Genomic DNA, 13,554 nt, shown 5'->3' with positions numbered 1-13,554 from the left:
CATATAAAATTGAATCAAATGAAAAATTCTCTTTTAAAAATTGTTTTATAAGGTTTACCGTTTTAATTTTATACACATTGCATTAAGCAAAAATTATATGCAGCTGTCTTTGACTTGAAGAAATTTTCTGCATAGTCCATCATATAAAATAAAATAAATTTTGTATTTACACTCACTTTTTCAAATAGATGCAAGTAAAACACGGCAAAAAATACATAAAATCAAAGATTCAGCACCACTAAGTCCTGTCACTCTTAAATCTATTTTCACCTGTTTAGCAGGAGTGGGGCGGGTGGAGTTTGCCCGGGGGTAATCTGGGGGTTTCTCTGTTAATTTCACATTCCTGTGGCAGTGTGCTAGGCATTTGCTCAGATTTGAAGTTTAATTTTTCACTGTAGAAAGAAGTTTTCTTCTCACGCAGAGCGTACAGCAGATGCTAATGTTTTTGTCACTTTATACTGAAACAAACTCAAAGTAATGTCCGTACTTCCACGCTTTAAACGCTGCATGGCCGTATTCTCTCCCGCACTCCATATTATCCATTGTTGATCTGCACACATCTGTTGCTGCCACGGATGTCGCACGCGTGTACGTTACGTTACAGTAAAGTGTTACTTGTAACTTGTAATGTTTCTGCTCCTGCTCCTCGTTTGTGGTCAGGAAGTGGAATTTCTTGTAGATTCCAGGGCCACTCATTCTGTGTTATGCTCAGATTCTCTCTCTCCTCAGGCTGTGTTAAGTGAGAGGTTCACTCATTCTGGATCTGCATCAGGAACCGTTCAGAGGGAAAATGTCACCATAGTCTTGTGTAGATGGGCAGGGGCAGAAATTCAAACTTTCTGTGATCGGATCTGTGTCCGGTCAATTTGCTTGCCAGAGACTTAATGTGTAAATTAAATATAAATTTCATCTCCTGCCATGATGGTATTACAATAACGCAATCAAACTGTGATTATGTGATGGTGAAATATTGCCCTGTGATTCCGGCTTTGGCTTATGAATGGAGGAGGGCCGCTTGTTGAAGAGCTCATAAAAGTGACTCGCGGCTGCATGCCTCCAGACGCTTGTTTTATGGCTGCTGGAGACTTGAGTTGCACATCTTACTTTTCTCCACATGGGCCTGATGACAGATGAGGAAGTGTGGTATAGAGTCAAGAATGATAATCTAACTGTAACATGTTTTGTTTTGTAACTCCATATTTGCTAATATAATCCATAAAACAGCAAAAATATTCAATAATGTGACCAAACCACCTATGAGTACTGGGGCCCATTCTCCCAGCAATTACATTAGACTGGACAAACATGCTCAGCATGTAGAGCTCTGTAGTATCCTCAATATACTGAAGCAGGTTAGGTATCCAAACAAATCCCACATTTAGAATAAGAACAGCAGAAAATGCCAGAGCACATACCCAATATAACAATTTATACGTGCATGTCAGTGAAGCTAATCCAGTATACCACAGAAAAATAATCCATCTTTTATGAAGGTCAGATACAATAGAACTGGGGAAGTGTTGAGTAAAGAATAAGAACATTTTGGAGGTTTTAGTTTGCGATGCTATTGAAGTGCATTACACAGAGAGGTTTTTCTGTTACTCTCACTGATATGAGGAAGCCTGACATTTGGAGTAGAAACAATAATGGCAACATGTCTGGACAACAGTTTTTATAACAAAATTAAACTTTTTACCTTTCATAAAAGTAGGAACAGAGGAATGTTGTAGGTTCAGTTCAACTAAGTTTTATTTATATATTACCAAATCCCAAAAGCAGTCACCTCGAGGCACTTTATTTTCTTTATTATTCTTTTTCCCCTTCTTTTAGCTGCTTCCTTTTGAGCTTGCTACGCTGGATCATCTGTCTTCATCTCACCTTGTCCCTGTATCCTCCAGCCTCTGCATACATTAACCTCCTCTGAGGTCTTTCTCTTTTCCTCCTGCTTTCAGTCCATATTAACCATCTGTTGTTGAGTATATCCACTCTCACTCCTCCAAAGTATCTCAGCCTTGCATTTTTAAGTTCAGAGTTCAAAGACTCTACAATAATACAGAAAAACGCCGAACAATCACACGATCCCATCTGAGCAAGCCCTTGGTGACAGCGGGAAGGAAAAAATCCCTTTTAACAGGATGAAACCTCAGGCTGAACCAGGCTCAGGGAGGGGCATCCATCTGAGAGAAAAAGAGTTGCATTACCTTTGAACTTGTGGAAGACGGCCCAGAGTTCAGCAATGTCAGTGGCAAAGGTGATGTCTGTGTCCAGAACGATGACTCTCTGTAGATCTGATGGCAGGGTCTTTGTCAGTACCAGTTTCATTAGCCCATAAATCCCAGAGTAATGTTTGTTAGGAATCCATGAGACTTCGGACTGAAACACAGGAGGAAATAAGGGTTGGGATCATTTACTGTTAAACAGAAATAGCTCATAATGTGTCGCGTTAAATAAAGCAGTAGCCATGAGATCATTAAGCAGCCCAATCAGTAAAGCATGGTGATGGAGTCTGTGTTCCCCACCTTCAGCTCATCTGCGTCATAGAAGTCCACCCTGACAGCAGGAACCATCCATGTATGAAACAAGGAGGACAGGATCTGCTGAGCAATGGAGTCTGTGATGAAATGGAAATGAAGGGGATTCCGCCTGTAGACACACACAAAAAAAAAAAGCCGTGAATTCATTGGAATTCACGGCTTTTACTTTTACTTCCTGCATCATATCACAAAACATTCAGTACATGCACAGTGGGAGTTTGGAAATGAAACTGAATAGAAAGGACAAATTGTCCATTTTTACAAGCACACAGTTACACAATGTCTGGATAAACTTTAAATAAATTCTGCCAAACGTCATCAATGTGCCCATGATCCACATATAGAAATGTGTTTCTCATATTCTTTGAAATATGTTCACTACACATCATGTCTAACACACAGATGGTATATTAAATGAGCAGCCAACAAAAATGTGAATACTCAGCAGCTTGTGAAAAGCAGATAAGTTAACAGCTGAAAGCAGCATTATTTCCTTCTTGTGTCCTACATCCACCAACATTTTTAGGGAACTTTTGATCTATTAATGCCACAAGTGGGCAATAGGCTCATGTTCACATTTTTCATTGTGTTTATTTACATGAGCTGTCTGCTAGAAGAATAACCATTTTAGCAATGTTTGTGAGAGACTGAGTTTAATATAGCACAAGACGTACAGGTACAGGAACGCAAACTGTTTTCATATCCATTCCAAAATGCACTCATCTTTGCTGTAGTCTTAGAACCCAATCTTTTCTTGTTTAGCACATAAATATAAACTGTACTTTTCCAGGTCAATAAGACTATGTGATATGCTTGAGAACTCCAGAAAAAGAAAGCAAGTCCAGTTGTTTCAGTTTCAGCATTAATAAATGCATGCGTTAAACCCTAAGGCTGCAAGAGACAGACATGGCACACTGATGGAGAGATGATAATCTTACGTCTCACTTCAGCTCAGGGAAGGGGTGTGAGGGATGGGGATATAAAATAGGTGTTCAGGACTTCTGAATCAGGTCAAAGGAAAGTGACACTAAGCTGAGGATGTGAGCACCCGGGGGTGTCTTATGCTGATTGACTTTGTGTATCAATGTGTCAGCTGCACTGGCTCAATAAGCACTGAAGGCTGGGAGCTGTCAGAATGTATCAGAACCCAGAAAATCAGAAAAGCTGTCAACACAGCAGTGCACATTGAAAAGACCTTCACATCCGTTGGACAAACAGCAACAAGGTTTTGATGGGACGATTAGGATTGCGCTAAAAAGCAAGCAAATATGTCACGTACATCTGATTATAAAAACTATTAGGATGTAGTGACCCATGACAATTTCATCCTCATGATGCAATGGCGTTTCCTTGTGGATTTGGTGAAAGACAAATCCACAAGACTAAGATCCACTCTGCTTATATCTGCTCAGAGTGAAGGATTATCCTAAACTACAACAGATGGTTTGTTTGTGTTTGTGTGTGTGTGTGTGTGTGTGTGTGTGTGTGTGTGTGTGTGTGTGCGTGCAACTGGGACACCTTTTCCCCTCTTAGTGCCCAAATAGTCAGACCATTGGCCGTCAGCCTCACAATATCCTATATGTGTCATGGTCTGGGTGTGTGGTTGTAAAATTCCATTGAAGGTCTGGACCTCCCTGGTATCCACCCATGGGCAGGGCCTACAGCCTCCCTCACCTGAAGCTGATTGAGGCAATCAGGTTGGAGATTTAAGCTGCTTGCTGACACTGCTTCCTCACCAGTTCGTCAACTACCCTATTTACTCCAGGAAAACTCCATCACACCGAACCACTCATCTTGGAAATCTGGTTAACCCGCCAGCTCTCGGAATCATCTCCTTGCCTCACCTGCCTGCCCTCCTGCCCTTATACCACCTCGGGACCTTCACCACTCAGGACAGCTGCCACACACCACCTAACCCACCTGGACCGCACCACCTCTCCCTCAACACTTCCATCTCCCACCTGCACATACGTACCTAACGACCACCAGCTGCCGTTGCGCTCTTGGACCTGTCCCCTTGCTTATCCCTCTCCCCTGGCCAAGACCCTCACACCCCATATATCAAGCCTTAAATCAAGTACTAACGTGAACGTCATTTTGGTGTTAGTCAATAAACCTTTGTTAAACCCTTTACTCTGCCTCCGCCTTGGGTTTCCTGCACGTGGGTTTGGTTTTTGGTGCTCGGCCTCCGGCCGCTTTGTGACAATATGACTGTGCTTTAACATATCTAATATATCTGTTTTTTTAATATACCCGACTGAGTGCTTCTGTTGTGTGGTGTGCCAGTCTACTGTACATTTTTAGAAGTTTAAGTTTACATCCACTTCTCTTTTAAACCACCCCAACTTTTCTGTGAAAGACCCTCACTGGAGATAAGAGTTCAATTGTGGTAGAGCAGTTTTCAGTGCAAGAGACTACATTTTCCAATCCAAAGTAAGATCAAGACCCCAATCATGCACTTTTAACATATTCAACAATGACGGAGAAAATTTAGCCGAAACATCAGAACTGTGGTGCATAAAAGAGTCCCATCTTGTGCAGGCTCAAACCTGCACCAAGACAATGCTCACTCACTGACTCAACCAGTCATCACCTTTGGCCTTCTATAACTTCCTTGACTTTCAGTGTCACATTGGCCATATTTACATCAGATCAGGCTTTTGATTTTATAGATCTGTTCTCAGAATCTTTTGATCACACCTCATTACTTGTAACACTTTTGGAAATGGTAACTAGTTAGAAAATAGATATGTAGGGAAGGTATGGTGAGATGGTAGTCATAGTTCAAAGTAACAACTGTTGAATAGGCATACATTGTCCACATTCATTTTTCAAAAACTGTTCAGCCCAATCTCTTGCTTAAAAAGCTTTTTTTGTAGACGTGTAACAACGCTATGTTACTGTGGCAACAGTATTTACTTTTTCCCTGGTGCAGCCCTTGAGGTTATATGTCTGGAACAGGCCACTTTAGCCTTAAAAAAACATAAGAGTGGCTCACAGTCACAGATGTGTGTCTGAGATGACCACACGGAGATATTCGCTCTCACTGACATCAGACAGAGCCAAGAGTAGGAAAAACTCTCTGAACCGAGTGCTTCAAGCAGTCTGAAGCCTGAGCTGCTAGGTCATAGAGATTACTTGCACGTTGACCTCAACATTTTGTACTTGTCTTAATATTAGCATACACCATTGTAATGCAGGGTGGATGTAGCTCAGGAGGTAGAGGAGGTCATCTACTTTTCAGAAGGTTGATGTTTTGATCCATGGCTGCTCCAGTCTGCATGCCAAAGTATACTTGGGTTATTCCTCTGATGCATTCATCAGAGTGTGACAGAAAGCACTTATGTGTAGTAAAAAAAAGTGCTTCTATGAGTGGGTGAATGAGGCATGTTGTACAAAGCGCTTTGAGTGCTTATCACACTTTCTATAACAACCAGTCAATTTATCTTAGCTTATGTGTCAGAAAATAGCAAAGACAAAATAGGCTCATTTTGAAACTGATGACATTATTTATCTGCTGAGTTAAATTGGTATTATTGGGACAGGACATACAGTGGCTGCTGAACAGAAGACAATGATAAGAACCTCCACTATGTGACAGAGTGCAGCATAAAACGGCCATCTCTCAGGCGTGACAGCATCAGTCACACAGACAGGCTCTTCTACAAGGCTCTCCATCATTTAGGCAAGAGATTAACTGGTAGCAAAAAATTAATTTGCTAAAACATCTAGCGGCAGAAATTAAGCGGCAGAACAGTAAATATAAAGAATGAAATGGCACACATCTTTAAACTTGTTTCACAGGGAATTAATAGCATATTCAATAATGAATTACAAGGTGACAATAGAGGGACGAAATACTGTCACAAGGTCAGAGTGGATCTGTTGATCAGTGTCCCAGATGCTGTTCCACATTTTGATTCATTCAGCAGGATTCCCTACACAATCAGAACAATCCAACAGGATGACTGCTCGGGCAACTGTCTGCTCAGGAGGAGGAGGATCCATCATGTTTTCACTTTTTCAGTGAAGGGGAGCCCTATGAGTTGTCTTCTCCTCCACTTTTGATGCACCAAGTATGACTTGGAGAAGACTCATAAAAATCTCAAGAGCCTTCTTATTCCAGCTTCAGGTATAGTTTGACATTTTGGACCCGAAGTGGCACCAACTACCTATCTGCAGTTGTTAGACTCTGCACTGTTGGTGAGGTTCATGAGCACGTTGCAAGATCCTGGGGAAAAACCCTCGGCTTACCTCCATCGCTTGCAGGTGGCACTGAACCGCATTGTACATAAGGGAAGTATACAGCCAAACAGGTCGACAAACACTTCCTGAAACAGTTTTACAGTAGCTGTTGTTGCTTGCTGTTCTGCAGCTAGAACTTAAGAATCAAGAACCCCCATCACTTGCTGAGCTTTTGTGGCTGCTGCGTACTGCAGAAAATAGGCAAGAAACAGAAAGTAGTTGAATAAAACCGCACCTCTGTACTACAAAACTGAAGGTTGTCTCCCATAGACAGAATGTTCAGCAAGTGAAATACAGGGTGAATCTGAGTCAAGCAACATCAGTAGGTTGAAAATCTGAAAAAGCTGACCTGAAAAGCCAATTGATTTCCCTCATGGAACAAATGAAAACCACAGCTTCTAAGAAAGAACAGATGCAGAAAGATGAAACTAAAAAACCTGACCATGCAAAGACCAAACCAGGGCCCTCTTACACAGCACCTCTACTTTAAAGCCAAAACTGTGGTAGTGTTTCCATTGTGGGGAGGATGATCATATTGTGGCCACCTGTGAGTTAGATTCAACTCATGCCTTGGTAGCTGCAAAAAAGAAGGAACTAAGAATTTGTCAGCAGTTATGGGAACGCCAGAAAGGAAAACCTTCATTAAACTGAAGACATTCCCTGTCGTGAGACAGATGGGGACTGCAATGGGTCAAACACGTACGACTGATAAAAAGCCGAAAGGTACCGCTAAGAAGTGTGTGATGTTAACATTGCATGCTGAGCGAGGTCATTTCAAATTACCCAAAGGTTTGATAGGGGCAAAAACTACAGCACAGGTTCAGATGGAGGGCAATTGTGTTAGCTGCGTAATGGATACAGGCTCCCAGGTTACCACAGTTCCCGAGTCTTTTTACAATCAGAATGTTCCACAACATGAGATCAGAGCAATCCTTGAGCTTTTGGAGGTTGAAGAAGCCAATGGCCAATCTATGCATTATCTAGGCTACATTGAGATTAATGTTGTATTCCCCAAGGAGTTTTTGGGTGCTGAGGTTGAAGTTCTCACACTTGCATTAGTGGTTCTAGATGACTTGACTTTGGGAGATCAGGTAAAACACTGCTCAAGCTGTCTGATGAGACTCGATTTAAGCACAGTAAAGCTGTCCGAAAGCATTTGCAAGAATTTAAACAGGCAGGTGTAATCAGGGAGTCCACGTCACCATTCTCTTCGCCCATAGTGGTGGTGAGGAAGAAGAATGGGAACATGCGTCTCTGCGTTGATTACAGAAAACTCAATTTGCAGACAGTGAAAGATGCTTACGCACTCCCGAATTTGGAGGAGACCTTCTCCACGCTGAGTTAGTCCCAGTGGTTCTCTGTCCTTGACTTAAAATCTGGCTGGCCATCCCTCCCTGGTTCTGCTGGGGGTTTCTTCCTGTTAAAAGGGAGCTTTTCCTTCCCACTGTCGCCAAAGTGCTTGCTCATAGGGGGGTCATATGATTGTTGGGTTGTTCTCTCTATGTATTATTGTAGGGTCTACCTTACAATACAAAGCATCTTGAGGTGACAGTTGTTGGTGATTTGGCGCTGTATAAATAAAATTGAATTGAAATGAAATTGAATACCAATGCCATCACTATGGGACTTGGTACTGCCTTGTATCAGGAGCAGGAGGGTCAGATAAGAGTCATAGCATATGCTAGCAGGGTTTTGTCTAAGAGTGAGTCTCATTACCATGCCCACAAATTAGAGTTTTTAGCCCGAAAGTGGGCAGTTACAGAAAAATGTTGTTATTACCTTTATGGTAGCCAGTTTACGGTCGTAACTGACAGTAGTCCTTTAATATATGCAGTGAGCTATCGTTGCACTTTCTATGTTTAACTTTCACCTTCAGTACAGAGCTGGAAAGCTGAATTCTGATGCAGATGGTCTTTCAATGTGACCACTTGGAAAACTGCTCAATGACACTGTTTCAGAAAAACAACGGGAAAGTACATTCAGTGAACAGTGGTTCACTGAAGCAGATCTGTCTGTCTCGTCAAGGAATCACTCTTGGCCCAGATGTGGTACCAGCTATCTGTGAGAAGCATCTCCTTGGCTGTAATCCAAGTGAAAACACAGATGTGGAGTGTGCATTCACCCTAGAACACTCAGCCTTGTCTGTAGCTGATGAACCAGATGAGTTTATAAATTAAGATCAGTGGGGTGGTTTACCAGTTATTCCCCACATGCCAGTAAAGCAGCTAAGACCAGCTCAACAAGCTGACCCATGTTTCATAGCTCAACTTGAGACTGGGAACAAGGTTTCACCCAACTTTAGAAAGCAACTGCCTTGCTAATTCGACAATTCAGTCTTCTTGAGCTACACAATCAAATACTGTACCGGACACAACAAGTTGGAGGTTGTGTAACCTGGCATATTGTTCTTCCTGAACAGTTTCGAGATGCAGTCCTCCAGAGTCTCCATGATGATATGGGCCGCTTATGCATTGTACGTACTATCAACCTCGGTGAGAACAAGATTTTACTGGTCAAGCAGATGTTGAGGGAAAGATTTTGAGGGAAAAGGTTAAAACCTGTTAACACTGTGTTCTTAATTGACTCAATGGACAAAAAGAGCCTGAGTAATATTAAGGACATTTTGCCATTGCCATCCCAACACCAAACCAGAAAGCTCAAACAGCCAAGTGCCTGTGGGGTAATTCCATTGTCCACTATAGGATTCCTGAACATTTGCACAGTAACCAAGGGCCTGAATTTGAATCACACATCATCAAAGAACTTTGCAAAAACATTGGTGTTCACAAAATACATACCACACCCTACCACCGGAAACACTGGAGTGTTTTAATAGGACTGGTTGAAGATGCTTGGCACATTGGAAAACAAGGGCAAATCACAGTGGCATAGCTATTCGAAACTGTTGGTCCATGCGTATAATTGTACAAAGAATGATGTAACAGGATTCTCACCTTATGAATTAATGTATAGTTGTCAAAACAGATTGTCTGTTTTAATTCATGCTGTCCACCTGAGAGGGAAACATAAACTTGCTGAGTGGGAGTCAGATGTTTATGTTGCGGTAAAACAAGATGGAGATCTCCCAATTTACCCAATAAAACCCGAGAACAAAGATGCTACTCAGCGAACCGTTCATCGAGATCTCTTACTCCCGTGTGGCTTCAACACACCAACTGGGGAGAAGCCTGTTATGACAAAATTCAAACACAAGCCAATAACACGGTTATCAGCTAAATAGTATGATGAGACTGAGCCTTCTGAGACAGAGGAGGATACCATCTGGCTTCATGAGAGGCTTCACAAAGAAACCACCGAATTCACCACAATATATGTGGTTCCTAAATCATGCTCTGATGCAGCTGATAGTAAGATAGTGCAGCCAAGGTGTTGATGATACAGTGGTCAGAGAAAACTTGTCTCATGATAATCCAGAGACCACTGCAGAGTGAAAAACACTTGATTGTTGATGCTGTTCTCCTAAGTGGAGATGACTCTGACATTGACCCTAAAGCCATTAACAACAAAGACTCACAGCAAAGTGTGGAAGGTTGAAAAAATGGACACTATTAGGCATTCAGTGAGAAGCAGACTTCAACCGGAAAGACTGCAGTACACCCACTTGGGAAACCCACTGATATCCATTGTGCAATATTTATTCCAAGGCTTGAGGTTAGCTTTTACCGATGCTTTACAACAGAGTAAAGTGTCAGAAACTCACCAGGGGCTATTCTCTCAAGTGGTGAAGTCACAGCCATTTCGGATGCAAAGGGACTTGCATGACTTTAGGAGAACAGAACTATGGTTTCATGACTGGTGATGACTAGATTGCCATGTAATGTACAACACATTAAAAACAGAACTTGAATTTAAAACTAATTTTGTTCATGCTTCATTCCTCAAGCACAAATGTTTATAGATATTTGTTAGTTAATTGTGGATAATGTGCATTTGAAGTAACTCTGACCTTGCTCTTAGGTCAGGTTTTTTGATTTGGTGATCAAAGGACTGAAAGTCCCCAGAGAACTTCGAACTTTAGACCTTCTGGAAATCCATAGAAGAAGAATGATCTTCCATTGCAAAGGATGTCGTGCCACACCCCTTATGGAATTGAATCTTGCAGTCTGATTGCCTGAGTTGTGGTAGGACAAACTGTGCAAACCGTACATCAATCGTTAGACTGATTTCACACCAATAAACTGCTCAGATCACCCGACAGGCCGGAACTGGGTCTTACTTTAGTATCTGTGCTCGCACAGTATTTTGGTTATTGTTGTTGGTTGACATACAGTGCATGAAATTTTAATACAAAGCGTTATCATTTTCTGTGGTTGTGTCTTGGCTCCCACTGTTCCTGAAGTCCTCTGAAGTCGCCATCTTTAACTTTATTTTATGTACTTATTTTTTTGCACACACTGGTTGCAGATGCCTGCCCCTATGTTTTTTTTCATAATTCATTTGATTCATTCTTAGTTTATCAGAATACATCAGTTTTTTGGAAGACATTATGAACTAATCAGTGTGTATATATAAGTACATATAAGTACACAAAAACAATAAGAATAACAGAATTATACTCCACCAAGTCTTTTATTTTAAGAAAAGGAGAAAAGATTTGCTGTACCTGTGGAAGAGGACAGATTTAACCAGTGTCACCACATCTCGACTTGCGTTGTAACCTGCACATACAATGGCCACATGGATGGTCTGAGGAGAAAATGACAAAGTGATTAAGAAGGAGATGTGCACAGCACAAGGAACAAAGTATAACTGTGAACTGGCTTAGTAAAAAAAAAAAGACAACACTGATTGTGTGTTGGAGCATTCATTAACTCATTCCACCTCATTTCAAAGCATCAAGAGATGAATTTTGATCAGCTAAATCATATCAAGTTATTTGCTTATGGTCTGTTTCCTTGCAATTTTGGGGCTTTTTACTTGTAAAAAGCACTGCAGTGAGTCCACTGCAAAGGGCAATTATAGTAACTGTCTAACAAAAGTTCTCAGACGTGTATAAAACTCAACTGTAAGATGAAGCTAATGAATCTAATGACGTTTTAATGAGAAGAGTGAGGAAATAGCTTTGATAATACTTTTATGATCCTATACTATATACTTTTATGATAATATCTTCATACATTTAGAGCAGATATTCTGATAATTCTCAACAATATGTTGACTTCACAACATGTAGTTGAACAGATGGCTGGAGATTCTCCTTCATGGTTCCATTTACCACAGCAAGTCTTCCAGGCTGTGTGACAGCCAAAATGCAGATGACAGTCAGGACCCGTTCCCCAACCCTAAGGCGCAGGGAACAAACCCTCTCATCCACCGGGAAAAACCCCAACGTACCGGCAGCAAGTCGAGGGGATATTAGAATACCAACCCCAGCCCACCGCCTCTCACCAGGGGTAACCCCAGACTGAGACAGAGTCCAGCCCCTCTCCAGGAGACTGGTTCCAGAGCCCATGCCATGCGTAGAGGTGAGCCCGACTATATCTAGCCGGTACCTCTCAACCTCACGCACTAACTCAGGCTCCTTCCCCACCAGAGAGGTGACATTCCATGTCCCTATTGCCAGTCTTGGCAGCCGGGGATCAGTCCGCCAGGGCCTCCGCTCCTGGCTGCCGCCCAGCACACAATGCACCCGACCCTATGGCGCCTCCCTGCGGGTGGTGGGCCTGCGGGAGGATGGGCCCATGTCTCCTCTTCGGGCTGTGCCCGGCCGGGCCCCATGGACTAAGGCCCGGCCACCAGACGCCGCCTTGGGCACCCTCCCGGGCCTGGCTCCAGGGCGGGGCCCCGGTAACCCTATCCCGGGCAGGGTAAACTGTTCCCTCGATATTCTCTTCATAAGGGTCTTCTGAATCACATCAACTCCCTGGACTAAAACGGAGTCGCAGGTTTCCTGGTCCTGCTAACATCCACAATCGGTCCTTTGTGGTGCCCCTGTGTTGCTGATCACCTTGTCATACACAAATGTTGAAGACGCACATATTGTGGTCATTCAGTCAGGTAATTAACAATCCTGGACACAAAAGAGGCATCTACCTGCATCGCTATCGGCTTATCACCCAAGAGGGTCGGTCTGATAGTGCTGAATGCATTGGAAAAGCCGAAAAACATGACCCTCACAGTGCTCACTGGCTGGTCCAGATGGAGCATTCACTGCAGTGTTGAATCTGTTGAAGAACACATTCAGCTCGTTGGCTCTGTCCTCATTGTCCCCAGCTCATCTGCTGTTGGATGGCCTGAATTAAGTGATTCATGCCATTCTACGCCTCTCTCATGCTGTTCTGCTGGAGTTTCCACTCTAGCTTTCTCCTAGAGTCGTCCTTACCCTCTATGACCTTGTCCTTCAGTAGTGCCTGAACCATTCTAACCTCCTCTCTATTGCCCATTCTGAAAGTCCTCCTCTTGTCATTGAGGTGAGCTATGATGATTTAAGGCCGCTTTTCTAGCAATATCTTACTTAGCAGTTTAGTATAGAATATAAATAAAAAATTAAATTAAAAACAGTTCAAACAACAAAAAGACAAATATGTCGGCTGCCAGACCGTGAGAAAGTTCAAAAAGAAGAAAAGGTACAGAAACAGAGGTTATACTTCACAATAGTAGTCACAGTGACAGTAGTCACAGTAGGAACCCTTGGATAAACAAATCAATTAGCAAATCGCTTTACAGAAAAAGCTGACATAAAATGAGTTGACATAAAGTGCTCTTATAAGCGCAGACTGATGTTACACTCAGCCAAAAAAGGCCACCATATCCT

The 13,554-nt window shown here is 42.4% G+C and overlaps 1 protein-coding gene across 1 annotated transcript in view; it reads right to left on the bottom strand.

Moving 5' to 3' along the window:
• Positions 1-13,554, bottom strand: part of large1 (LARGE xylosyl- and glucuronyltransferase 1) — a 57,682-nt gene that overhangs the window by 23,573 nt on the left and 20,555 nt on the right. Inside the window, exons 4-6 of the mRNA XM_031731400.2 lie at positions 11,404-11,486; positions 2,520-2,643; positions 2,202-2,373 (exon numbers count right to left, since the gene is read on the bottom strand). Of these exons, the coding sequence (XP_031587260.1) occupies positions 2,202-2,373; positions 2,520-2,643; positions 11,404-11,486 (379 nt within the window). The remainder of the gene's footprint in view (positions 1-2,201; positions 2,374-2,519; positions 2,644-11,403; positions 11,487-13,554) is intronic.

Source organism: Oreochromis aureus, linkage group 15 (assembly GCF_013358895.1).
Source record: "Oreochromis aureus strain Israel breed Guangdong linkage group 15, ZZ_aureus, whole genome shotgun sequence".
Classification (NCBI taxonomy): domain Eukaryota; kingdom Metazoa; phylum Chordata; class Actinopteri; order Cichliformes; family Cichlidae; genus Oreochromis; species Oreochromis aureus.
Note: the sequence above shows the minus strand (reverse complement) of the source record. Positions and strands in the feature narration are given on the sequence as shown.